This window comes from Alligator mississippiensis, chromosome 15 (assembly GCF_030867095.1).
Source record: "Alligator mississippiensis isolate rAllMis1 chromosome 15, rAllMis1, whole genome shotgun sequence".
Taxonomy (NCBI): Eukaryota; Metazoa; Chordata; order Crocodylia; family Alligatoridae; genus Alligator; species Alligator mississippiensis.
Genome location: NC_081838.1, coordinates 8,830,662 through 8,857,613, shown reverse-complemented (window position 1 = coordinate 8,857,613; position 26,952 = coordinate 8,830,662). Strand labels below are relative to the sequence as shown.

At 51.1% G+C, this 26,952-nt stretch overlaps 1 protein-coding gene across 2 annotated transcripts; it reads right to left on the bottom strand.

Moving 5' to 3' along the window:
• Nucleotides 1–363: 363 nt before the first annotated feature.
• Nucleotides 364–24,931, bottom strand: SP7 (Sp7 transcription factor). 2 transcript variants are annotated; one of them, XM_014610046.3, is made up of 2 exons: nucleotides 24,004–24,931; nucleotides 364–5,132 (listed from the first exon to the last, which is right to left on the bottom strand). In XM_014610046.3, exons 1-2 carry the CDS (start codon nucleotides 24,091–24,093, stop codon nucleotides 3,858–3,860), a joined length of 1,365 nt encoding a protein of 454 aa, XP_014465532.2. In that variant the 5' UTR covers nucleotides 24,094–24,931; the 3' UTR covers nucleotides 364–3,857. The 2 variants fall into 2 exon arrangements, with proteins under 2 accessions (XP_014465532.2, XP_019338257.1); XM_019482712.2 differs by having other exon boundaries at nucleotides 24,110–24,931.
• Nucleotides 24,932–26,952: the final 2,021 nt, after the last annotated feature.

Genomic DNA, 26,952 nt, shown 5'->3' with positions numbered 1-26,952 from the left:
AGTCAGCGGGGGTCCGCGGCTGGGTCCTGGGGACCCACTGAGCCCCCCTGGCTTCTGGCAGCTGGCCTTATCGGGCGTGCTTTGACTCCATGCACCTCTGCTCACTGAGGGCTGCTCTCTTCCTGCCTCACATGGGGCTTCCATGACCCTCAACAAGCTCCAGGCCTCTGGCATTGCTCTGGGGGCGAGCATAGTTATACTGGCCAAACAGGGCTTTTCCAGTATTGCCTGAGTCATGCATTAAGAGCAGTTTCATTCCCCTCTTCTTCCTCAACAGCACTTTGTGATTGTTAGCTTTGTCTTTCTTCCCCACCCTCGCCGACAGCGGCATGGTTAATAAAGAAATGATAAGGTTTGCAAGGGTTCAACACAGCTCATCGTTTATTAATTAAATTAAACCCAAATCCAAATAATTAAAGAGTTCCAAAACAAGCGGGGTGTGGGGAGGGGGTTCATATTCAGACACTGTCCTGAGCATACTGATGTCCAGAGAGGTGGTGTCCACCGGGGTAACAGCCACCAGCCTGGCTGCCCCTCCTGGGGAATTGAAGCCACAACCTCCTGGACTAAAAGCATGGGCTGCTGAAGAAGTGGTAGCCCCTTGCTGGGACCAGCTGTGATAAGGCACTCACACCAGTTGCTCCATGTAGACCCCAGCTGAATGCTGCCACTACATTCTCTGTCACTGGGGAATTTGAGGTGGGAGCTTGTTAAAAGTGGAAGGGATGAAGCTGGGGTGCTTGAGGACACCAGTGAAGATGCTGGCTCCACATGGACCCTCTCCGGTGAGAGGGAATAGATGCCGCAAACGCAGTGCTGCCTTTGGATTTCCTGGCAGGCCAAGGCACCAAAAAAGGAAGGGTGGGGAAACTGAGAAAGGCCCAGAAGCCACATCCTGCTATTGTCTGGGGTCACATGAGAAGAGCTGTCAAAGCTAGCACCCTGCGGAGCTGGCCCTTCAAAAGATCCTAACTCACGGCAGCAGAGCGGTTGGAGAATTTAGCCGCTCAAGCACAAGGATTAACACGGCTGAGCTCAATCCCGCCGCCTCCAAACCCTCCAAAATCAGGAGACTGTCCTACAAAAGATCATGAGATCATTTTTCACACCCGCAAGGAGTTTACAGTAGCACCCATGTCACTTCAAGGACTAACACGCTGGAGAAAGGAAGCCTTTGTTCAAATCTGCCTCTCTTACAGGGTTCCAGCTCACCATTAAGACAGCCGGGGATTGTTAGGGGCTAGGTTTTGCACCAGGAATTGTAATTATTGGAATAGAAGCTCAATTACAAAAAAAAATCCAATATTGCACTAAATGAATGAAAGCTGGAAATGGCAGAAGGATCTAGCCCTGAGCTCTTTGGAAGTTGTTGCTGTGTTTCTGGGAGGACAGCAGGGTCAGGCTGTATTGCAGGGAACAGAAAAGCCAAGAAGCCCCTTCCCTGGGGTATGCAGAATCACATAGACCTAGGGCTGGAAGGGACGTCCAGTCCAACCCCCTGCCTGAAGCAGGATCATCCCTATCCAAACCAAATATGTTGGGCCATTTCTCTGGAACCCCTCTTCTTTTTTTTCCAGGGGAGTCCAAGGCTGCAGTGAAGGGAAGATGCTTGCAGTTTGTCTGGGGGTGTGTGGAGAGGGCAGTCAGGAAGGGAAGGGAAGAGAGGGGACTGTTTGATCTCAGGCATTGAGAGTAGCTCCCTGGGACAGATCTGCCTGCGAAGAGTGGGGCACCACATCTGATGCAGAGAAGGTGCAGTGGGAAGGGCCCTGGGGGCTGGGTCAGCATCACACAGATGCTTGTCGTCAGTCAGAATCGGGCCTGGGGAAATGACTGTGTAGGGTCTTGAGCTTGTTTCAGTGTGTTCCAGATCACAGGGGCTGCCGGGAGGCCAGCAAGTGTGCGCAGACATGCACAAGCATGTGAACGTGTGCGGGGGGAGGGGAGATCACACGGGGGCACGTGTGTGTGAGACAGGACAAGTGACATGCACACACACACACAGCCCTCTCTCTGCACCGAGAGCACTCCAGCACCGAAGCAGCGCCAGCTGAACGTCCTCCATTGATGCATCCCCGTAGACATCCCTTATAACAACCAGATGCTCATTAGTAAAAAACTTCTCCTCCATTAACCTATACAGACTTCCACAGCATTAACAGAGACCCTCTGGGAAAGGTGACTCACAAGGAAAAAAACCCTGGCTCGTGCCCCTTTATGATGGATGAGGTGGGGAAGGGATGAAAAAAAATGAAATATGGGGGGGGAATATTCTGGTTATTTTTTTACACTAAAGTCATTATGATAATTATTTGTATTGTGGTAGTACCTCTGAGTTCCCGGTTGGACCGATGCCCCATTGTACTAGATGTTGCACAGATATAAAACAAACATAAAATAAAAGCCAAATAGGTGCCTAAAGGGCTGGAAATCTAATTCAGCTCCTCTCTGCGCTGAAAGACTCAGTGTCTGGAGAATGAGTGAGACACCGACATCACCAGAGAGAAAAAAATGAGCAACAGAGAGAGGGAAGAGACTTTCCTCCTCCCCTTAGCCAATCTTCTTGTGAACAGCTATTTAACTTTGAGGGCTAATAACACCCTGGAGAAAGGAAGTTATTGTTAAAGATGTGCCTCTCCTGACGTGCCTCCGCTCACAGTAAACACCCAGAGAGCCCCCAGCCATAAAGGATGGAAAAGCAAGGAGGAGCCGATAGGATGACTGCAATGTTTCGATGCGCTCAGCTCCCGAACAGGCGCCTCGGGAGATGGGACAGTGCGACCGCAAAGCTCTTTGGGAGCTTCCACTTGTACTGATGCCCCTACACGGGTGTTGAGTAAATCTGGCTCCAATTTGAATGCTAACCAATCAGGAACCTGTCCCTGAGCTCTTTTTAATATTCCTGACGGGGAAAAAAGAGGGAGAAAAAACCCCAAAAGGTTTGATTGGGGGGGAAGAGGAAGGGGAATGACACCAACTGGGATTGTGGCCTTCCGCCACCATAAAGAAGCAGGGCTAAAAGCACGTCAGCTTTACTATAGAGGCCCCAACTGATATTGCCAATTAATAGAGACCCTCGTTAAACCTGGGGCCTCCCCCCCAAAAAATCCTATGTTATAAATACAAAGGCTTCCTGGAAATGCTCCTCCCCCCTCCCTTAAAGCATCATCATAACTTAAGACATAAATATAATTCCTACGCTTCTTGATTAAATATGCTGGGGATAAGGCAGGAAGGTGGGAATTTCCCCTGGGGTCTTTGCGGCGTGACTCGCGGGCCCTTCTGGGCACAGCGGATGGAGGAGAACGGCTGCTTTCAGGTCCTCACCCCTGGACCCCCGAATCTGGCTTGGCTGCAAAGGCTCTGGGGAACTGAGGGCCCAATCCTGCCTGTGGCTGAGAGACAGGATCCAGCAAAGCACTCACTGCGCCCCAACCACAGGGCTGAGTCCCCTTTTGGCTTTCCAGTGTGCTTTGCAGGACAGAGCCCACAATGGGTGGCACCAGTTGGGGGAGACAGCATCCCCCTGCCCTGCCCTTGGCACTGGCTGGTGTAGATACCTCCAATGTCTCTCCCAGAGACCCTGTCCTGAAGGGCGAGGGGCTGAGGGTGCCTCTTCATGGCAGCACGTTCAAATTGCAGGCACCAAGGTTGTCTGAACCTTCCTGAGCCTCATCGGACCCCAAGCTGGGGACGAGGGGCAAGGGCTAGGGGACGATCCCATCACTACGCCCACCCCTGCAGCAGCACAGGAGCTGCCAGTGCCCCAGGAAATAAATTATCTCAGAGAGGGAGGGGGGAAGATTAAAAAAGGGAGGAAAAGGAGGAGAAGGATGAGCCGGAGGAGACCCTCCGGCTTAGATCTCCAGCAAGCTGCTCTGCTCGGGGCTGGTGGTGTCCTTGTCATCGCTGGCTAAGCCCTCCTGCATGGTGGCACCGGGCGAGCCCCCAGTGGCCGCCTCCTCCCGCTCAGCCTCCCCCTCGGGGGGCTTGGCAGCCCCCATCTCGGTGTGGGTCTTCTGGTGCTTGCTGAGGTGGTCGCTGCGCGTGAACCGCTTGTTGCAGAGCAGGCAGGTGAACTTCTTCTCGCGGGTGTGGGTGCGGACGTGGCGCTCCAGCTCGTCCGAGCGCGTGAAGCGCTTGCCGCAGAAGAGCCAGTTGCACACGAAGGGGCGTTCGCCCGTGTGCCAGCGCAGGTGGGCTTTCAGGTGCGAGGCCTTGCCGTACACCTTCCCGCAGCCCGGGATGTGGCAGCTGTGGATGGGCTTCTTCCGGAGGCTGGCGGCCGAGGCACCCAGGCGCTCCAGCTCCTGGCAATTGGGGCAGTCGCATGTCGAGCGGCCGGTGGTGCCCCCGAAAGAACCACCGCGCGGCGCCTTCAGTCCAATCCCGCTCTCCATCAGGGAGTTGTTGGCCACCGGCTTGGGCTTGTACATCTCCTGGGACAGCATGTGCTGGCTGGAGGGGAGTAGGTGGGAGGAGGAGGTGATGCCCACTGCCGGGTATGGGGCAGGATTCAAGGGGGTGAAGTCGGAGCTGTAGCTAGGCAGCTGGGGGCTGAGGGAAGACTGGGTGGGCATGGACTGGAGGGAGCCCTGCAGGCCATCCGACTGGGGCTGGGTGCTCAGCCAGTTGGTGTTGGAGTGCATGTCCCACCAGGAGGCCGTGGCATTGCTGGAGCTGCCCGAGATCCCGGGGTGGATGCCAGTTTTGTACCAGGAGCCGTAAGGATGGGTCATGTCTAAGGAGGTGTAGACGCTGGGAAGGCAGTCGGCCGAAGGGTGTCCCTTGGAGACCAGGAGGGATGATGGGTCCTGAGAGCTAGAGGAGGTCGGGAAGGAGTGGGAGAAGGGGCTGTAGTCATTGCCGTAGGTGGTGGAAGCCTGGGGGCTGGTGGAAGGCGACATCAGGCCGTTCCCACTGGGGAAGGCAGCGGTGTAGGAATCCCCCATGGCCTCAGAGCCGCGGACTTTGGGCACGGAGATCTCAGCACCCAACTGGTACAATTTCTTTCCCGGATTTCCCCCTGCTTTCCCCGGAGTGGCCGAATCCCGGATCGGACTCGAGCCTCCGAATTTATTGCAGGTGGCTGTCAGCATAGCCAGTGGGCTTGAGCCATAGCGGGCTTCTTCCTGGCAGAGGAGAGAAAAGAAGATAAGGCGTCAGCACAGGAAGGCAAGACTGCTGCTTTCGGTTTGGGGTGGGGCTCTATAGGGCACAAGGCAATTAAAGCACACTATCACAGGGGACGGGAGATGACCCATAGCTAAAACAATCAGAGCAGCAAGATACTGCCTGCCTGGCTGAGCATCTGATAGCTCTGTGGCCTCAGTCCTGGGAATCAGTGCTTTCCTCTTGCCAAACCCCAGCTCTGCCACTGACTCCTAGTGGGGACTTAGGCATGTCACTTCCTCATCCCTTGCCTTAGTTTCCTCTGCTGGAAAGGAGTGATGCCAGTTTACCTCCCTGCCAACAGAAGCATCACGAGGGTTCGTAAGCATCTGAGGCACCATCAGTGCCACACGATCAAAACCCATGACTCAGACACCCCCAGAAAAGCACACAATGGATTTAAAAATCAAGACGCTTTACGTATTTAGGGCCTCTGGCATTTGCCTCTGGTTCTTGACCTTTGAGCAGGGTCAGATTTGCTCCACGGCTATGCAGGCAACACATTCAATTAGGAGGGGGTGGTAGTGAAAGCTGAGGTTTGCATGTTATGCCCATGATGCCAGGAGCTGGGCCTTGAGGACAGACAGCCCCTATTGCCTGATTCCTGAAAAGCTCACAAGAGCTGGCAGCCAGCCGAGAAGGGCCCAAACCTGTTTGGCCCCTTGCTTCAGCACCTCCGGGCCTTTGGTGCACTGAGCCAAAAGGCGCTTCGATGACACAGGGCATTAGACAAACAGGGAACTGAGGCATAAGGGCCCCGCTCATCCAAGGTGTTTAGGCACCTTACCACTGTGAGGAACTACCAGATTTTGAAAGGTATTTAGGTCCGCAAGATGCCTGGTGGATTTTCCCAAGTGCCTGAGTGTTTCATTCCCAGAGAAGCCAATGCTTTGGAAAATCCCACTCAACACCACTCTACAGCTTCGGCCATTAAGATATCCGATGATTAAAATAGGTGACTTGACCAGGGCTATACAATGATCCTGTAGTAAAGCAGGGAATTAAAATTAGGTGGCACCTACTTCTCTGCAAATGAAGCCCCTACCTCTGGTGGCCATCATAGAGGACAGTCCGGTTGTCCTCTATCCTCTATTGATACGAAACTGGACCCCTTTCTGTCCTCTATTGAATCTATGAACCTATTTTTTTCTTGAAGAGAAAAATAGAGGGCATAAAGGCGTCAGGTTTCATATTGATAGAGGACAGAGGACAACCAGACCGTCCTCTATGATGGCCACCCCCGTGACCCCTTTCCTTGTAGACTTTGGCTTGAAATCTGAACTCAGAGCAGAGGCACCATACTCCTGTCCTGACCCTTGTGTCTCTCCTGGGCTCAGACTGTGGCACAGTGGAAAGTGCTTATTGCTATTTCTGCAGTGGATTTAAAAGGAGCAGTTTTGCCCCAGGGAATTCCTGTTTTTTTGGCATGGGTTTGTGTCTGGAAACATCAAAGCACTGGGGTTGCCTCCACAGACAGTGGCTGCCATGTAGTCCCTGCCACTGAGACTGCAATACGTTGTGGGAGTTGTAGTCCCGCCAGGCAGCCTGCCCGGTGAGGGGAATGAGGGTGCGAGGCGCCTGAACTACAACGTGGTGGCTCAGGCTGACTCCCCTTCAGGCCAACTAAGATTACTTCAAATTTTGGGGGTTTTTGTGTTTTTTTGCAAAATTGACATTGGCCCTAAAAATTTTCACGTTTCACCTCACTTTTCCAAGAAAGTGAGAGCTACCGGCTAGCTCTTCTTGGTTCACAATAGCCATGTACCCCTCAAAAACCTTTCACACTAGGGCACATCAGGTTTTCCAAGGGGCCTATATGAATTAGGCACTCAAAACACAGCACCCAGAAGTATATGCTTTGAGGGGAACTTAGCCGGTCACTAAAGAAGACGAGCTGGGAGTTGTGACTAAACACAAAGCTTTAGCTTTTAAAGCCACACTTCGATTTTCTGGGGCCTGACTCATGGCTCTCCAACAGTTGGCGCTGGCCCTGCAGCACGGAGGCCCCTTTGAAAATCCCAACCTTCAAAAATGCATATACATGACTCATCGCTGCAAGGAGTCGCTTATGGGTTTTAAGGGCAAGAAAGGGACCATTAGATCATCCAAATTCCTCCATAAAACAGACCAAAGAATTTCACTCAGTTGCCCTTGTCCTGCGCCCAGTCGCTAGACTAAAGTCTAGTCAGGAAGAGGCCGGGAGGAGAAAAGGCAAGGCATGGAGGATAAGGAAAGGCTGTGGTGCAGATGGCTCTGAGGAGACTGCTCCAAACAGCACCCACTAAAGAGCAGAAAGTGGTTATACATCTGGCAGCTGGGACTGGAGACAAGTTGGCTAGAGGGAGAGATGGCAGAGGAAAGGAAAGGCATTCAGGGATCATCTGGGGCTATGGTAGGGTGGCCATCATAGGGGACGTTCTGGTTTTCTGCTACTCTGCCCTTTGTCCTCTATTGATATGCAACCCAATGCCTTTATGTCCTCTATTTTACTCTTCAAGAGAAAAATAAAGGACATAAAGGTGTCCGGTTTTGTATCAATAGAGGACAACCAGACTGTCCTTTATGATGGCCACCCTAGGCTACGGCCAGCTCCCTGGTCAGCCATTGGAGGGATGCTCCAAGCTGCTGCTCTTGAGTAGCCTGCAAACCTGGGCCTTGAGCATGGTCCTGGGGCAACCCTTAGGGAGCCCTCCCCATCTCACTGCCAGGGTGGATGCAGGCGGGGTAGGCATAGGGTTGCCAACCCTCCAGGATTGCCCTGGAGTCTGCAGGAATTTGAGATAAATCTCCAGGAGACTACTGAGAGTCACCTGGGAGATAAATGATAGGGCGTTCATTAAAATAGTCATTAATGTCATTACATCATGTGATAGCTTCAAACAGCTGGCGACCTTAGGTAGGAAATCAAGTCATTAATGTCATGGCATCACGTGATGGGTTCAAACAGAGTTGGCAACCCTAGGTAGGCACCAGTGAGCTTTAGGTCACAAATGAAACTTTGAAACCATGAGCCGATGGAGCAAGCTGTCTGGATCCCGAAGCACTATTTTGGGGAGGTGTGAACTCTCTGAGCAGGGACACGCAAGGGACAATCCCTAGTGTGGGTCAAACTTGGAAGAGGCCTGCCATTATGTCTCATTCAGCAGCAGGTACTTAACCCAAGTATCCATGCAATCTTTTCTCCAATGCCTAATGAAGGGTGTTTGTGCCCGAAAGCTTGCAATTAAAGATTTTTTTTTTGTTTTTTTTGCAAAAATCTTGTTGGTCTAATAAAAGATACCATCTCTACGACGAGTCCTGATTGGTATTTAACCCAGACTTTCAGGGATGGAACTGGGAGGTGTGAATCCCACACTGAGCTGAGCTTTCCACCAGAGCTTGGTATTCTGGATGATTCGTATCTAGGTTGAAGGCACCTCACGCTCAACCTCACCTGGGTTGGCAAGATCCTTCCTGCTCTAAAAATAGTTTATCTTCAAGGCAGGCTCAGCCAGAGGTTTCTGAACAGAGCAATGGCACAGGGCTTGGGGGTATCTACAGGTTTATGTCCATTGTAGCACAAGTACTTGGAATTTGGAGGCAACCGAATTGCTCCTTGGGGGCGAAGCAAAGGCAGGGCAAAAAACATCTGACCCAGCCCATCACCCAATGGGAAGCAGATCCAGGAGCATCCCATCAAATGGGTCCTCTCCCAGCCACCCTGCTTGTCTTGCCCTTGCTCCCTATTCTGGTCAGCTGGCACCTCTCAATCCTGCCGTCCCAGTGCCAGCTTTCCCACTCAGCTCTGCAGATGCCCCTGGAACCAGCCTTTCAGCTTGAGACCTAGGATACACACACACACACACACACACACACACACCCCTGCCACCCTCCCTGCTACTCCAGTCTGCGGACGGGATAGGTCAGAACTGAGTAATGCTGGACTTTCAGTCCACTTAATGCACAGACCTTGTCTCTGTGCCCCTGCAAAGGATGGCCACATTTCTAGGGTTAACAAGCTCTCCTAATTGACTTTCCAAATGAAACTAGAGGGGAGATTTAGAGCAGGGACTTGCAACGTGTCTATCACACTGCCTGATACCATAGACATCATAAAGTCAATATGGTTATCATTAATAATGGCTTCAGAATTGGAATCTGTCCAGGATGTTGGATTAACACCTCATACTTCTAGAACGAGATGTGTTTTTGCTAGGCTTTGACCATGCAAACATTTACATATGTGCTTAATTTTAAGCAAGGGAGTAGCCATCCGTAGGATTATTTCCACGCTTGAAGTTAGAAGGGTTTATGTCTTGAAGGGATCAGGGTCTTCATGGCCCCATGTTGTCAGAATTGGTCTCAGATGTCCTGTTTGAAATCTGAATCATAAGAAATGCACGGTTGGTTTTGCCTTGGACTTGCGGAAGGACAACTAATACGTATGACTGAGAGTGCACAATCTGGGGCATTTTGCATAGCCAATTTCATCCTTCCGTGCAATTTAACAGCCCTGTAACGCATTATGCTGCACATTTGGGGGGAAAAAAGAGCTATTTTTACATTGAGGGAGCTGGGAGGAAACACATTGTTCATGGGGGTTTTCTCATTTGGGAGGATAGAGCAGGGAGGAGAGAGAGAAGACATTCCTCCAGAGTTTTTCTCTCTTTTTTTTGGATGGAAAAATTCATACACCTGGGCAAAATTTGACACGGAAACAAGTCCCCATGTCTGAGTCCAGAACACAATGTGAAAAGACTTGAAATTCAAGAAGCTTTGCATTTTCTTCCAGGCATTTCGCAAACTTCTGCTTATAGCATTGTGGGCAGAGGTGAAATCCCAACCTGCTGCAAATGCAAGGAAAATTACCTTCCCCATGACATGCAGCATAACATATAATGATGACTTTCAACCCCTTATGATCTAGGAGGCCTTGCATGTATAGCTCCAATGATCAGCTATGGAATCCTGATCTCGGGCGCATCTACACGTGCACTTTAATGCGCATTAGCCTATTTTAATGTGCATTAAAGTGTCACAGACAAACAGTGCTCTTTAGCTAAATAGGCTAATGTACCTTTTTCTAATACCTCACAGTGGAGGTACTGGGTTGAAGGCGCATTAAAGAGTTGGTTTAATAAAAGATATCAGATTTACCCAAAGACCCTTGTCTGCCTGTGTCCTTAGACCAACACGGGTACAACCTACACCCCTCATTACCTAAAGCGCATTAATGAACTTAACATCTCTGTGACAACCGGCTGGATTTTTTTTTCCCCCCATGGAAAACTATACATTTTGGGTGAATAATCAGTCTTCCCATATTCCCACCAACCCTCCAAACTTTTCTAGTTGGAAATGTTAATAATAATAATTGTAGTTTAGATGCTTTTTCTCCCCACTACCATGTTCTCCTATTGGCTGGGCTGTAACTTCCACAATACACTCTGGTCTCCCTCCTGCTGGGTATTGCGGGGCGTAATGGGAGATAAGGAGTCCAGTCCATGGAAGGAAGGAGGGCATGTGGCACCTGAATGGCAGCCGTTGTGAGGCACTGCAGCGGTGTTGCTGACTCAGCACCTCTGTTTTTCAGGCACTCGCTGATGTGACGAAAAAGTTGAAATTAGTGGCAGAAAAGAAGTGACCTGAGGATGGGTACGGTGGAACCCAAAAGCTCATCTATGTCTCTCCCAACTATACAGTTAGTCCAATACAAGATATCACCCACAAAAATCCTTGCCTCTGGCAGAAAGGAGACACCTTTAGACAAAAAAAGAAAACTCACAGTGAAAACCCAGTTTCCCAGAAATACTCGGAGGAAAAATAAAAGAAAATGGAAAAACATTTCTGACCACTCACATCACCCATCTTGTTCTCTGCACTGCTGCAGTCTGTTAAAGAGGAGATGCACCCGCTTTTCTCTCTCCTCCAGACTTGCCTATTGTTCCTTCTTGGTCCTCTTTTTATTCCTTAGTATAAAAATACATCTCTTTACTCGCAAAGCATCTGACTGCTCATGGTGTATCTGGTGACCTTTTGCTGTGGGAATTGGCATTGCCACAAATATCCCATGGCTGAGGTGGCACAGACACCGGCAATTCTTCACTTGCATAAAGTTTGGGGGATTTTCTTTGCAGCATTAGTTGCATAAAGGTAGCATCCGCTGAGATCACAGCGGCTACATGTACAGCGCCGAGCACGGTACGTTTGAGTTCAGTCTTCGACAAAGACAGGGTTACTTTCTCCTTTTTACAGGTGGGAAACTGAGGCTCAGTTTCTTGGAGTCTAAGTGATGTGCCTGAGAGCATCCATAGAGTCTGTGGCAGGAGGAAGAACTGACTCCTCTCCTTAGTCTCAACCCTGTACCTATGACTCAGATGGGCCAGAGACTCAGGCACCTTAGCATGGGCTGAGCTCATCTAGCACTCAAAAACTCACAAGCTGGGTCCCAAGACATAAAGACCCCTTTGCTTTCTTATGTTGTATTTGCTCCTGGCTGTGAGGCCTTTGCAGGGGTGATCATCACCTTTTCACAGGACTCCAGGAGCAGGGCCTTGAAACACAACTGAATGGCCCATCTCATGCTTCAGCGTGTTCCTGACTCGGAGGCTGGCGGGAGAGGGCTGGCTGAAACTCCAACCACAGAGAAGCTGCTGGAGTTCAATCAGTAAACCCCTCTTCTGCGCTGACATGCAGGAAGAAAACGAAAAATCCAGCTTTGCTGCATAAAAAGCCTCCAAACCCTTTGGCTTCTTTCCCCTGCGCTCGTCTCCTTGTTCTGCTCCTCATAATGCTTCTGAGAGACTCCTGTTTCCAATCTCTCCTCCCTCTCTCTCTTTTTTTTTTATGGCCTTTTAATTGAATTACGTTGTGGCATTCGAAACCCCCCTCTTTCCCTTCCTTAAACGACTTCCTCTTGATTTGCTCCCTTTATGTTTTTAATCTGTTGCTCTGGGGGCTCCGGGCTTTGCCAACTCCGACATGCAGCGCGTAAAAAACAAATCCCGTTCCCAGCTAATCGCTCAGGGGCTTTGGCCCACATGTTGCATCTACCCGTCATGTCTTCGAAATGCAAAATGCAGAGCGGGGCATCTCCTTAACACTTTACCACTAGTCAGCCTCCCTCCTGTTGGCTTTGTGGGTGGCACGGAGCTGAGGAAGCTTCGAAAGGTTTGGGACATGTACGCCTACCCTCTCTTGGAGAGACCTGTAGCTGCTCAGCTATGTGTCATAAGTCCCATACTGCCGACTGCCGATGGAGATTCTCTGTATTCATGAGCTTTTGGGTGTAGACAGATCTGAGCTCCAACTGGGCCAACACAGGAGTGAGTTACTACGCACAGCCCTTGATTTGTATGCGATTACAGGGTGATTGTCAGCTCAGAAATCATATTTTTAAGCACTTTATTTTTCACTATTTGTGGCTTTTTGAACTTTTTTTTTGTAATTTCTCTGAGCTGGGACTATTTTTATTAGAATTCCGGTTATGCCCACAATGTGCTAGGAACTTTCCAAACATAACAAGACGCAGCCTTGTATGCTAGAGACGCTGTACCAGTGTACAAACCAGTCTAGTTAAACTACTGACATGCCTAATGTAGACACACTTAAAATAGCGTACGCCTCAATTAAATCAAGTGAGCTTACGCGGGGAAATCGCTGACTGCGGCTAAGTCAGTTTTAGCAAGGGTTAAACCTGGAAGTGCGTTAGAAGGCTGCAGCGCTTCAAAGCAGCTGGATTTAAAGCTGCATTGGTGCAAATTTTTAGGATACACGAGGCATGATCTTTTCTTCAGGGAGCTCATGTTTGAGGGGAAAGCCCATGGGAAATACAGGAAATGGGTCCCTTTTACTTTGTTTCTGTTCCACTCTAGTTCGTTAGTATGGCTAATTCACCAGCCGTTGTGTCCTTCCTTCTGTCTAGATGTAGCATTGCCAAATTAAACCAGTTTCATTAAACCGACGTAAAGACCCTGTGCGGACATTTTTATTCCACATTAACCATCAGTGGGTGTGTCTACACGTGCGCTTTAATGCGCATTAGCCTATTTTAATGCGCCTTAAAGCAAAAAACCTGCACTTTCACTAATACACATTCAAATAGGCAATCAGGACTCGTAGTAGAGATGATATCTTTTATTAGACCAACACGATTTTTGCAAAAAAAAATTTTGCATTAAAATTTTGTCTTTAATTGTATTAAAACAGGCTGTTTTTCTGGTACTTTACAATGGAGGCACTAGATTTAATGCCCATTTCCTAGAGCACATTAATGAACGTGTAGATCGGGGGGGGGCAAAATGCGGCCTGGGGGCCGAATGTGGCCTGCCAAGCCGTTCTCTCCAGCCTAGGGGGACCCTTAAAAATTTAGAAAATTAATATTTATCTGCCCCTGTCTGCCTATCATGCAGCCCTCGATGGCCCTCTACCCAACAGAGGCCCTCTGCCCCCATAGATGCACCCAGTTAGGCTTATATCTGTTCCCAATACATTTAAACTAACCCATAATGAAGTGGGCCTAATTTGAAAGCCACATGGCGCTTGGCTTTGCATTAGGTTTCAAGTCACCCTTGCATGTTGATGAGCCGTGAAAGATGCTGTAGGAGATGGAAACGTCCCGAGCGGAGACTGCCCCATGGAGGATCCCAGCTGGGGCAGAGCTTCGGGATGCTTGCACGGACTCCCTGCATATCATTGATGGATCTTGGAGTGATGCCACTTGTTGCAGCCCCACCGCCTGTGATTTCACGAGTGTTTTGGCCCCGCGCAGGCTCACGCTTGCCTCCGGAGAGCAGCCGGCCCCGGCGGGGTCGCAGGAGTTTGTTTTTGCTGCTCTGCCTGAAATTCCAGGGGAAATGTCCTGACTGAGCTTTTGACAAGCTCACCCCATCCCAGCACCACCGCGCGCAGAGCCAAATCTGGCTGGAGAGTGACTCTTTAAACAGGCAGGGAGACTCCCTGCTGGTTTTCCCACACAAACAGACCGTGGCAGTGCCAGGTGCCCGGGCTGAGGGCAGGCGCAGAAGCTAGACCAGGGAAGCGCCTGGCTTTTGGGCAGAGGGGCATGTCTGCTCCCCTCCTTGCATCTTACTGCCCCTCCATCTGGGCAGGGTGACAGGACAGGGAGCTGCCTGGCTCCCCACCGCTCCCCACATACACCACGGCCGTCTGGCGAGAGGCAGGGAGGGCGGACGGAAACATCCCGAGCCTCAGCTATTCACACAAACGCCCAGGGACGCCGAGGCAGCTGGGTTGCTCCGAGGCAAGTGCCAGACCCCAGTGCCGCTGCCGCCTCAAAGTCTGAGGGAACCCGCCTGCGGCGGGGTCAGGTAGCTGGAAGAAAAAGCCCTCGGGCACAGCTGAGGTGCCCCCGTGGCTTGGCATGCCCCAGGCTGACAAAAGCCTGTGCCACTAGTCAGCAGCGCTTGGGGGCAGCCAGGAAGGTGATGGGTCCACGAAGGTCTCATTGGCCTCACCCTGCCTGGCCCTAGGCAAAAGAGAGAGATATTTAGGGCTGGCAACAAAGAGGACACTCTGTAGGGGATGGGGAAGATCCACTCCACAGTGTCAGTGGGATGCGATCTCTCTTGTGGGAGGTACTGGGTACCAAGGATTTATGAAAACCAGGCCCTGGGCCTCACCATGAGCAGGCACAGAATATTGCTTCGTCAGGATTGCCATTATTATAAGGCAACTAACGAGCCCAGGACAAATCAGAGTTACGGCCTGGAGACAGCCTCTGCCTCCAAGAGAAGGATTGGGAGACACTGAGTGAGGGAAGGACTTGCCCAAGGCAGATGCAGATGTCCTGGGGCTGCCATCCAATGCCCCTGGCCACTGGAGCACACGGCCTCCCAGAAACCACCCCCTCTTCTTCCCTTTCGCATTCCCAGGGAGAGCAGTTCATGTCCAGGCAGTGCCCAATCTGAGCCCAAGGGCAAGAAGAACAGCTCCTGCCATGCCAGCTGTGCCTTGCCAAGCCCCTCCATCCAGCGGTGGCTCCCCGAGCCCCTCCATCCAGGAACAGCTTCAGCCAGCTGTGCCAGCTGTGACTCACCGAGCCCCTCCATACAGCTATGGATTGCCGAGCCCCTCTATACAGGAACAGCTCCAGCCAGCTGTGGCTCGCCGAGCCCCTCCATACAGCTGTGTATTGCCAAGCCCCTCCATACAGCTGTGGATTGCCGAGCCCCTCCATACAGCTGTGGATTTCCGAGCCCCTCTATACAGGAACAGCTCCTGCTAGCTGTGGCTCGATGAGCCCCTCCATACATCTGAGGATCACCAAGTCCCTTTATACAGAAACAGCTCCTGCCACCTGTGGCTCAACAGCCCCTCCATACAGCTGTGGCTCACTGAGCCCCTCCATATAGGAACAGCTCCTGCCAGCTGTGGCTCGCTGAGACCTCCATACAGCTATGGCTTGCGGAGCCCCTCCATACAGGAACAGCTCCTGCCAGCTGTGGCTCAGCAGCACTTCCAAATAGAGTAAGCAGTAGTGACAGCCCTGTCCAGCCTCTGAGGATCTAGGCCCCGGTTAAGCCCATGCACCTAACCCTGAAATGCCCATTCCCTGGGGCTTCCAGCAACCCCCAAAGCACCTCATAGTAACCTCTGACTAAAGGTATGACTCCAGCATGGAGCTATGACTCCATCAGTAGCTGCTGAGCATGGGAGTTAGGAATACAGCCTCTGAATCAGATCTTCCTGGACCTTAAATGCTGGAGGCCTGCAAGTGAGAGGAACAGTGGAAAAAAACCCTGGTCAGACCCTGTTCACTCTCCCTTTCAGCATCCTCTTTCTGCCCCTGTGACACAGGAGACTGGGCAAGATGGATCTGTGGTCTGACCCAGGCAATGGCAGTTCTTATGGGAACATCAAGATGCAACACCAGCAAAGCTCTCCTGACAAAGAGTGCAGCTATATTGGCATACTGGTATTGTAACCTCCAGCTATGAGCAAACCAGTAAAAGCCCAGTGTAGCCAGCACACATTCACCCAAACTCCATTATATACCTGACCAACACTATAGTAGGAGGAAGGCCTGAGAAAAGCTGGCTGTCCCTCTCTGCTAAGGGGTCTGTACCATGTTCAGCATTGAAGAGCTAATACAAGATAAAGCAGGTATTGTCCTTTCCCTGTTCCTTGATTCTTTCCTTGAGCCATTTAATTCTGTTTCACCCACTCCCAGAGCTCAGTAAAAATATCACGATCAAAGTTAGGGGTTGACTTGAGGGGCTAATGATTTTTTTTCGTTTGGCTTCTGAACAAAATATCTGAAAAATATGATTTGGGAGAAAATCAAAAATATCTGACAAGGGAGAAGGGGGAGTGGATCTCCTAAAGCCCCTGGCATCTGACTTGCAAAGGCAGCAGCTTGAAGCACCTCTGTGGCTCTCTCCAGATCAAAGACTGAGTTGATGGCAGAAATTAGCACATTCCAGCATAACAAAACCTCCCTTAGCTCTTGTGTCCCAGGTGAGTTTAACATGTTGACCTCCTGCTGTTTCTCTTTATTCTTTTTTTTTCCTTCAGTGCTTCAGCTCCCCAGAGGTCAAAGTGCAGGAAGGTTTAACCCGTGGGTGAATGCCCAGAGGTTGGGGTTGACCTCAGAGGCGTAGTGAATGGAGGATCCTAGCAGGGCAGAACAGCGTATGCAGAACCCCGTCATAGTTTGAGGGGTACACAAAGAACCCCTTGCATGCGGGACTTTGGCATGGGAGGAGTACGGGGGACATAAATAGCCTGGCACAAGGGGTTTGCAGCATATCCGTGAAAGAGACGGTGATGGCAGGTGGCACAAGGGACAATGGATAGTGGCCTTAGGGTGGATTCTCCATCGCTTCTTCATCAAGAGCCAATGCTTTCAATGGTGTAAGTTGTAGCCATGTTGGTCCAAGGCAAGGGTGGGCAAAATGCAGCCTGCTGGCTGGATGCAGCCTGCCAGGCCATTCTATCTGGCCTGAGGGGCCCCTAAAAATTTAGAAAATTAATATTGATCTGCCCCTAGCTGCCTGTCATGTGGCCCTCGATGGCTTGCCAAAACGGAGCAAGCGGCCCACTGCTCGAAATAATTGCCCACCCCTGGTAAGGACACAGGCAGACAAGGTTTTTTGGGTAAATGTGATATATCTTTTATTTGACCAACTTAAATAAATGCTTTCAGTGAGCTTTTATCCATCATGTACTGGGACATGGGCTCCAAGTAGATGAGCTCGCTGAGTGCTGGGTTATACAGGGGATCAGAATGATCACAGCCACCAGACCACATCCAGGGCTTGTGCCTCTGAGCTGATAGTCCCTTCTTTAGTTGATTCTTACGGGGATGCTGATCTCCGGACCAATCCAGCCCAGAGGCAGTAATTTCTGTGTTCAGGCTGCTAAGCAGAGAGGGAAAGAGGAGGGGAGGGGAGGAGAATAGGGGGAGGGTGATTTTCAGCTTTGGGGAGTTAGGAAAAATATTTTTTAAAAAACCTAAACAAATTTCATGGTACTTTAGAATTTCCTCAAAGCAGAAACACATTTCCTGGAGCACAAAACCTCTTTCATTTTTCTCGCTTTATTCTTCAGTGGCTCTGGCTCACTCGTTCATTCGTTTGTTCGTTCTTTCATTCTTCCTTTCTTCCTTCCCAGCAAAATAAGTAGTTAATTAAAATAAATAAAATCCTACCACATTGGCCACTCCAGTTTCACAACTAATTATAGAGATAAGCTTTTTGTTGTTGTTCTCAATTCTGTTTGAAAAGCTTTCCTATTCCACTCGATCATCTAGCAACTTAGTTCACCCACTTCCTTTGGTGGGTCCTCCTGGAGCTCAGATGACTTCTGAAACAGTTTCTCTTAGCTCAGTAATGGCCTTTGTTGTTTCCAAAGCTGAATCTTGGTGCTGCCAAAGTTATACAAACTTTTAGGTACAAGACTGTGGACTTTGCTCCCCCCTGTTCAGCCGCCTTCTAACATCAACCACCTCAAAGCTTCAAAAGCTACAGATCCGGCTTCAAGAATCACAAGGCAGGCTTAAAAATCATGAGATTTTAACACTGAATGAAACATTTGGGACTTTTGCTGTTGTCATCTGGTTTCTGAGCTTTTCAAGGAACTTGTCAACCTTGTCTTTGCAACCAGGAGAGCTACAAACTGACTTCTTATTTTAAAAAATTAAAGCTAAGGCAGGTGGCCAGTGTGGGTGAAAGCCATTAGCTTGGTGTGACAGGGAATGGATTTGCCCAGGGACAAGGGCTGCTATGCCATGTTCAGGGCAGTGGACACACTGGCCCATGGTCTGTAACACTCTCTGGCGTGACATTGCCCCTCGCAGGGTGATGCAGGGCTGTGACACCTGCAGTGAGGATGGCTTCCTCACCTTCATCCCCATCCCCTCCACCCCTCTGCCTATTCTATCATGATTGCTCCCAGCCCAGCCTGTTAGGGGAAGAGCCTGGATTTCTGATCCTGGATCTCCCTCAGCATTGTACGGTAGCAGATCCATAGCGTTGGCTCTGCTCAGAGGCCCGGGGAAAGAGAAGTACAGATGGCCCAACGCAGACTCACTGCCCAGGTGCTGCATGGCTGCAAGATCCAGTCTGCGCCGATGCCAATGTGGACAGCTGGTCTCTGAAGCATAAAGCCCTGGTCTCCACAGCTGGGGCCACAACACTTGGCCCTGGAGCTGGGGCGGGGGGCAGCTCTGTGATTCCAGCATAGAGCGGGTTCCATGTATGGGGCTTGCACCAATGTTATAGGTGGCCAGAAGCTAAAAGCAACTGTTGTGTGTCTACCATCGTAAAATCACCTCTTTCCATCCTTCCTTTGGCCTTGAAGATGCCTCCATTTAATTGACCCCTTTGGCTGTAAGTGATTACCGAACACTACATTCTTCTAACGGCCTCCAACACCCTCTCCGCAACATGCACACATGCATCTTTGGCTGCTATCACAATGCTCACTCTGCCCAGGGGTTTCTTCCTTGCTCTGAATCTGCCTCATTTATTTAGGCTGTCACCACCTTGAGTCAAGGATTCACTGCTACTCTGGGCTTGCGCATCACCCAGCACACTGGGACCCCTCTTTTTGTTGGCATCTTGGCACAGCCAGCCAAAATCGGCACAATTCATAATACCGATAACATAGAATTGAGAACCCATGCAGCCAAACTGATGCAGGGCTCATGGTACAGCTAGTAGTCAGACTGCATCCATGTAACCCAAATGTGTCAAAGCCTTGCCTTAGCAATACCCCTGCCCAGGTGCTGTCACATCTGGTTTAAAGCTGTGGTGCCTTTAGATTTGATCCAGTTCAAACATCCTTCTTTAGAGTCATGTATAGGACTGGACACCGACTGCAGCCCCCAGCTATCGCAGACATTGTGTCATCCATTCCTAAAAGTACCAAGCCCCCTCTAACAAGGATCTGGGTTTCTTTGTCCCCAGTGCTCTGCCCGGGGGTGGCTCCTACTGCCTCGATATTCTCCCTTCCAGCCTTCATCTAGCCCCAGTCAATCTGTTCCAACAGCGCTTGTACCCACGGGATCTCTTAACTTGTGGCCTTCACCTTCTGCCTATGTTTGTCCGGGACCTGAAGAAGCTAAACTCTCCTCTTCTCATCAGATCAGCTACCCCATCCCCCTGTGCCTTCCTCTTCGGCACCAGCTCCTCTTCAAGTTCTTGACCACACGTGCCTGGAGCTACACACCACTTTTTGACACACGCACGTCAAATTAAATAGGAAAGTTTGTCTCTGAGGTATTGGTGATTTGAGCCGGAAGGCAAGGCCCACAGAGAGGGCACTGATGGCAGCTGCAAATGTTCCCACCTCATGAATAGACCCCGTGCCTCAGTTTCCCCAGCCGTATGACCTCTGCCTTACCTTAGGCAGGAGGGGCTTGTTAATCTTTGCAAAAGCCATTATTGGTATAGGCAAAGGAAGGGGCTTCCAAGTTGTCTAGGGGGTTCATCTGAATGGGAGAGATGTTTCCTAGTGGCCTCAAGACACTTGGCTTCTCTTCCCAGCTGTGCCACTGACCCACCTTTTGTTTCAATCACCCTGTGAGCTCTCTCGGGCAGGCATCATCCTTCAGCTTGTCTCTCGGCAGAGCCCTGATCGCCTCTCAGCCCTCCAAGATGTCATGGCAAGAGACACTGATGATGGGGCATCTTAATATGATGATAACCATTCCCCACCCAGGCAGCTTTGGAAATCGGCTCCTGAGACCCCTGCCCCTCATGCTGCCCTGTTGTTTCCCTGCTTCCTTGTGCTCTCCCATCCACTGCCTCTTATCTTCTGAGCTCCCTGGGGGAGGCCAGTTTGCTCTGGGTTTGTATAGCACCTAGTGCAGCAAGGGGTCCTGCTCCAGGATCAGGTCTTCTGGGTGCTAACATAATACAAATAAATGACCATTATAACCAAACCAGCATTGCAGGGCAGAAAAATCTACAGGGAAGATCCACCGGGATAAACCTTCCCTACCTTATAAAAGACCTTTTACCTCTGGCCTTTCACCCACCAAGAGCAAAGGAAGTGTCAGGGTGCAGGTGTTTTGTATTGGGGGATAAGAAGAGCTGGTCTCTCCTGGAGAGTCTCAGCAGATGCAACAAGTTGTAGGCTCTGCAGCCAAGTCTGCAAAGACTCAGCAGAGAGGGAAGGACTCGAGCTGAGGATGGATATAGTGCATGCAGTGATGGGCTCTTTGGAGAGCCTGCATGCTGGAGACGCAGCAGAGCAGTCAGAGTTTACACTCAGGGAAATCCAGCCCTGTGCTGAGGGGCCTGGATGGGAGCTGGGCTCACTCAGAGCTTGATTGCCATCTGGCCTTGAGCTCCTCCAGACTTGGGGGGACGTGAGCCTCACTGGCCCCTGGTGGAACCCACTGCAGCTCCCAAGTCAAATTCGGTTCATTTTTAAAGGGGGAATGGGATTTTTTCTCCAAAAAGATGTGCCCATCTCCAGCTTTGGGATGTTAGTGAATCCCCTTCCTGCCCCCGACCTGATATCTGCACTCAGGTCCATCGAACTCAGTCTTCCAGCTGGCCCAGGTGGGGTCCTGCAGTCACTGAGTGATGCCACGTATGGGTCCCTGGCACACATCCTGCCTGCTTCCCCCTGCAGCTGCATGCCTCGGATGGTGCTGGCAGCAGGGACATGTGCTTCTTCTGCACCTCCCTGCATGGTCCAGGCTGGATCAGCCCCTTCATCTGTTCCACTAGCAATTAGGTCATGCTGCTTTCCTGGACTGGAAAAAACTCCTTCAAAGTCTAATCACCCTCTAGGAGCAGTCCCCTGCTCTCACCACTCAACAGAACCCAGGGGCCTGACACTTCCCAGGAGGACATGTTTGTCCCTGACCATGCTGTACCCATGCCCCCAAGCCTAATTGTGTTGGCGTCTAGGCACAAGCTCACTTTGGGCACCCACTGAGGCCTGGCTTCCCATGTCTGGGTGGCAGCCAAGGTCAGGACACAGGGCACTGCTCATCAAGGAGGGCAGCCCTTTTTTGTCCCAGGGCTCTTCAGATGGAAGGTGGGGGCTCAGGGCAGGGAGGGAGGAAACTGTTTTGGGGGGGAGTTGAAAGACAGGGATCCTGTGAGCACCAGCCTGGTAATTCCCTCCTAATCTAACTCCTCCTCTCAGAAGAGTTTACAGGCACAGGAGAATCTCTGCAGTGTAGATCAAGGGCACTGGGGTAGCTTCCTTACAGGCAGACACGACCAGGTACAGACAGAGCAGACCGAAGGCAGTAGAAAGTCAGGCATGGGGTAGGTGGGCCCTGGGAGAGCAAAGACCCACCTGAAGCCAGCTCTGAATATGACACAGATCACAGCTGTAATGGGGCAAGCGGTGAGGGACGCCCAGGAGCCCAAGTCTGAGATTGCTGTGTGCCCAGGGCATGCAGCATTGCACAGGATCTGACCCCAGTGGGGCTTACTCCATGCTGGAGACAGAGGCAACCTGCAAGCTTGTCTCTCGGCTAGGCTCATACCCACTGCAAGCCCCCTGCGCCGGCACCGTGGCAGTGACCGTGGTGGGATATGCTCCCTCCCAGTTGCATAAAGAGAAACAGGGAATCCTCAAAACAATGTCAGACCAATCCTGCAGGGCTCTGACCACCTCTTGCAAGGCTCTGGGTGCTCTGATAGCTAGATTCAGCCAATGTGAATAAGCGAAGTTCCCCAGAGAGGCATGGCCAGACACCTGCTGGAGATCTACCCATCGTGTCCAGCACAAAGGCCCGTTCATCCTGGCTGGGATCTCCCCTATTGATTCCCCTATGGGGTCAGACTCGGACACAGGCATGGGCAAACCAGGCGGCCGCCCGGGGCCTGGACAGAAAGGGGGCCCGGAAATGAAAAAAAAAAATTACAATTGCAAAAACAAGTTTTAATATTGCACATATATAAGGCAGGCAATGTTATCAATTGAGAAAGAACTATTTAAAGACATTAATACCACAGGTGTGATAAAGATTTTTGCAACAAAAAAATCATTATCAATAGCAAAGGGGGACCCAATACTACAAGTTCACCCGAGGCTGCCAGGAGTCTAGGTATGGCACTGCATGGGGTGACTGACAGAAGACGACACAACCCCATGGACTCTGATGGGGCACCGGCCCAATGACTGAGCTCAGCCCGCCACCTAGGTCCAGTGCCCTCAATGGAGCAATGCTGATTTACACCCTCTGTGTCACAGGGTCTCCCGGGACCAGTTCAGTGCCACTCTGAGCCCTACTTCCCCTTATAACCTTCCTTCTACCTAACATACCCATTGCCCCGGGCTCGCGACCTGGTCCCAGGAAGCTGACACACCATTGCTCTAACATGAGCCATGCCTCCTACCACCGCCGTCTTTCCTTCTGGGATAGTGACTCAAACCAATGGAAGGTCCCTTCAGATCTGGGGGCTTTTAATATAGATCGTGGCTTGATGAACGCATGTCTTCCCAGCCCTAAATCGGTCAACGCCCCCAAAAATTAGATTTCAAACTAGTCACTGTTCTCGTTACCAGGTCCTTTCTGATTATTAACATTCGGGTTTGTCTCTGGTTTTACTTTGCCATCCCTAACAGTTATTTCCTCTCCTTAATTAAATCCTCTCCTTATCATGTTCTCCCTTAATTAAACAGAAAACTTTTCTCAAGCAACTTTATTCCCTAAAAAAAACACAACCCAAAAACTCACCCCCTGTTCCATCTAATGTTATTTCTCTGTAAAATCCCATAGGATCATGAAAAAAAGATTTTTTTTTTTTAAAAAAAGCCTTAAAAACAACTCTTTAAATAGAAACTCCAGACTGTGAAATATCCGTAGCCAATAAAACCTGAAAATAGCCCTGAAGTGTGAGTTTGTCCTCAACCAAAATCTAAATATTTGTGAATACAGTGGCTGGGCAGTTGGTTTTCTGACTGTCGCCCAACCTTTGCTCCAAAGGCTATCGCTGCTGGGGATGGGTGGGGAAGCTAGAAACTTCAAGGGATTTCATTTTAACTCTTCCAAGTTCTGCCTTGCATTGGAAAAAAGGAGAAGACCCCCCCCTTCCCTAAACACATGCACACTCACACAGAGTCCTGGGTTGATTTTGCAAGGCTTCCCCCCTGCCACCACGCACACACACAAACGAAATACAGATGACACTGAAGGCAGGGCAGCCAGGATCTCTCCCCACAGCTACTCGCACTCCCCGGCTGGAAGATCTCTCATCTCTGCTGTTTAGTCCCTGTCTTTTGGTCAACGTTACCCACCCTCTGCAGATACCCCAAGGGGAGCATCCCCCAATGGATTCAACCTCATCGCCACCCCCCAACCCCCAATAAAAGTGCAAAGAAAGGAAGAAGAAGAAAAAAAAAGAGAGCGCTTCTTACTTTTATCAGCTCCTTGGGGCTTAGCTTCCACCTGGCTTGAGAAAACCCAATTGCTGCTAAGTCAGGATTCTCTAAGGCCCCTGAATGCATGCAGAGGGGAGATTACCTCGAGCGCTGGAGATGCCATCTCTGAGTGTGTCCCAGCCTGGGGCGGTTGCAGTAGATTTTGAGAAGGCAGAGACAGGGAGAGGGAACTAGTTGATCTGTAGTTAGAAGGGACTGGGGGGTGGGGGAGCTCCTCGCATTGCTCTAGGATCCACCCTCTAATTACAGCCTAGGAGCCTTTGAGGACCCGCTAGTATCCAATAAAGGAGGAGGGAAGGGGGTGGAGGGGGAGAAGTCAACATCTTCAGATTTATCCTGGCTCCCTCTGCGCTAAGAAAAGAAAAGAAAAGGGGAAAAGGAGGAGGGAGGGAAAAGGAAAGACATAAGAGCGAGAAAAAGAGGAAAAGGAGGGGGAAGAAAAGAAAAGAAAGAAGAGGAAGAGGGGAGGGAAGGACAGAAGAGGACACGGAGGGAGGAAAAAAGAGAAAAAGGAGGATGGGGAAAGGGAAGGAGGGAAGAAGAAAGAGAAAGGAGGTGGGAGAGAGCAAAGAGAAGGGGGATCAAATGAAACGGAAGAAGGGGGAAAGGATGGAGGGGAAGGAAAGAGAAAAGAACGGGAAAAAGAAATAGTGGGAAGGCGAGGAAGGAAGCCAAAGAGTGGACGAAACTGGGGAATGGAAGAACTGAACCGAGGGAGGGAATATAAGGGAGAAGAAAATAGATAGATGAGAAAGAAAGGAAAGCAGAGACAATGCGGGGGGAAAGCCACAGAGGAATGAAAGCCATGAAGGAGGAGGTGGGGGGCAGGCGCTGCCTGACGCCTGGTCCCCTCTTCCCTGGTTCTCACTGCTGGGGCTTGGCCAAGGTTCAGCTCCGCTTTGATTTCCCAGGGCTTCCCGGGGCTGGTGCGGCCGCTCTCAGCCCCCCGCAGCTCCTTCTCTCTCCGGGAAGCAAATGCAAAGGGGAAGAAAGGAGTGACCCTGTCCCACCCCAAGCCCCAGGCTGATCCTCTCTGCCAAAGCCCAAGGCAGGGAAGCTGTGCACCACTCTCGCAGACCTGATCCCACCCCACTTGGTCTAACTTGCCCTTTGCTTGTCCCCCCAAGCCATCCTGGACAGCAGCTCCCCATGGTGCCTTGTGCACCCTGCCCCTTGCACATCCTTCACATTGGTGTGAACGGCGGCACTTGGAAGAAGGCAATGGGGCCCAGGTGTCTAGGAAAAGATCTACACAGCCCTTGTGTGGCATTCCACCTAGAGACACCCTGGACCACACCTAAGGGAGCCCAGGAGGGGAGCTGGGGCACTCAGGGACCTGCTCTGGCTCAGCACCGTGACAGCGTAGACAGGTCTAGAAGGGCCCTGTTTCAAAGTGGCTGACATCCCCAGGGACCAAGGGGCAGGCGGAGGAAGGAGAAACAGCAGGGTTGGGAAAGGAAAGAGCTGAGAGAAGAAGCAAAGGACGAAAGAGAAGTGAGGAAGATCCTGTACTGGACCAGCTGAGGGGAGATGGACACTGGGCCTCAATGGGGTTAGCACGATTCATAGATTCATAGATGCTAGGGGCTGGAAGGGACCTTGCAGATCACGGGGTCCAGCCCCGCCACTCTAGGCAGGAAGACAGCTGGGGTTAGGTGACCCCAGTGAGGTGTCTGTCTAGTCTCCTCTTGAAAACCTCCAGGGTAGGTGCCTGATGACATGAGCTACGGCCTTAGCATGGGCGAGCATCAGAGTCTATGGCATTGCCTTCACCGACCCAGGAGTGAAACCGGACTTGGCCTTCATCCGGAGTCTGGTGTCACCGGGAGCTGAATCTGCTCCCATCAGCTTGTTCCATGCATGCTCCATGTGGCATTTTGGAACGTATGATTCAACGGCAATTTCCCAGCTTCTCCTCAGATAAATTGCTCTGCACTAGCTGGCCTGTTCCCCAGAGCAGCCCCACAACCTCCTGGTCCCCCCACCCTCCCCCCGCCTTTGCCTTTGAACGGGCTCGGAGAACATTAATTATTATTTGCAGTATAGTACTCGGAGAATCCTGCAGTGCTGGACTCCAAACAAACACGCAATGAGAGACAGCCCCGGGTCTGAAAAGCTGGTGGATCTCACAAAGGAGAGAGGGGGGAAACTGAGGCACGTGGCGGCAAAGTCGCCCACCATCATGCATGAATTGAACCCAGGTGTCCTGACCCGTCCCCCCGCCAGAGGCTCTCTCTGTCCTTCCCAACCATGGTTGCATGGCTGCGGCAATGTGCAGGTCCCAATCACTTGACCGCGTATTGCTCACAAAAGAAGCCCCTTCCTGGCTCTCTGAGACCTCCCCAGCCCCTTCTCTGTGCAGCAGCCGTGCCTGCGATGGGGGTCTGCCTCGACCTTTTTTTGACTGGATTTTCGTCTTAGTTAGTGGTAGTGGGAAGGAAAGCCACTAATTAAAGATACAGCAGCTCGCTGCCCAGTCAGAGGCACATTTGGAAGTATTTATTTTTTGTGCATCTGAAGTTTTAAAGGAGGCCGGGGGGAGGGCTGGGGGGGGAGAGGCCAAATTTGTGATTGGTAGAAGAGAGGAAAAAACTATCAAAGATTGCAGTGGCGTGTGTTCCTGACCTCAAATTGATTTTCCAACATGACATTAAAGACCTTCTCAAAATGCATGTAGCCAGAATGGCAAAGCTAAGGACTTCCTTCCAAAGAGGGGACCACGTCGGCAGAGTGGCCAGTCAAGGACGGGAGGGGGGAAGTGAATGAATTTGTTCCCCCTCTTCCCAGATTGGGTGGGCCATGGGGGCACAACCCCTGGTGTCACTGGGAGTTGGGGCTGGAGGCTGGGTACGGCGTTGGGATGGATAGATGGTGCCTTGGGATGTGGGATGGACATGCTGGAGGAGACAGCTGGGACTCCTGGGT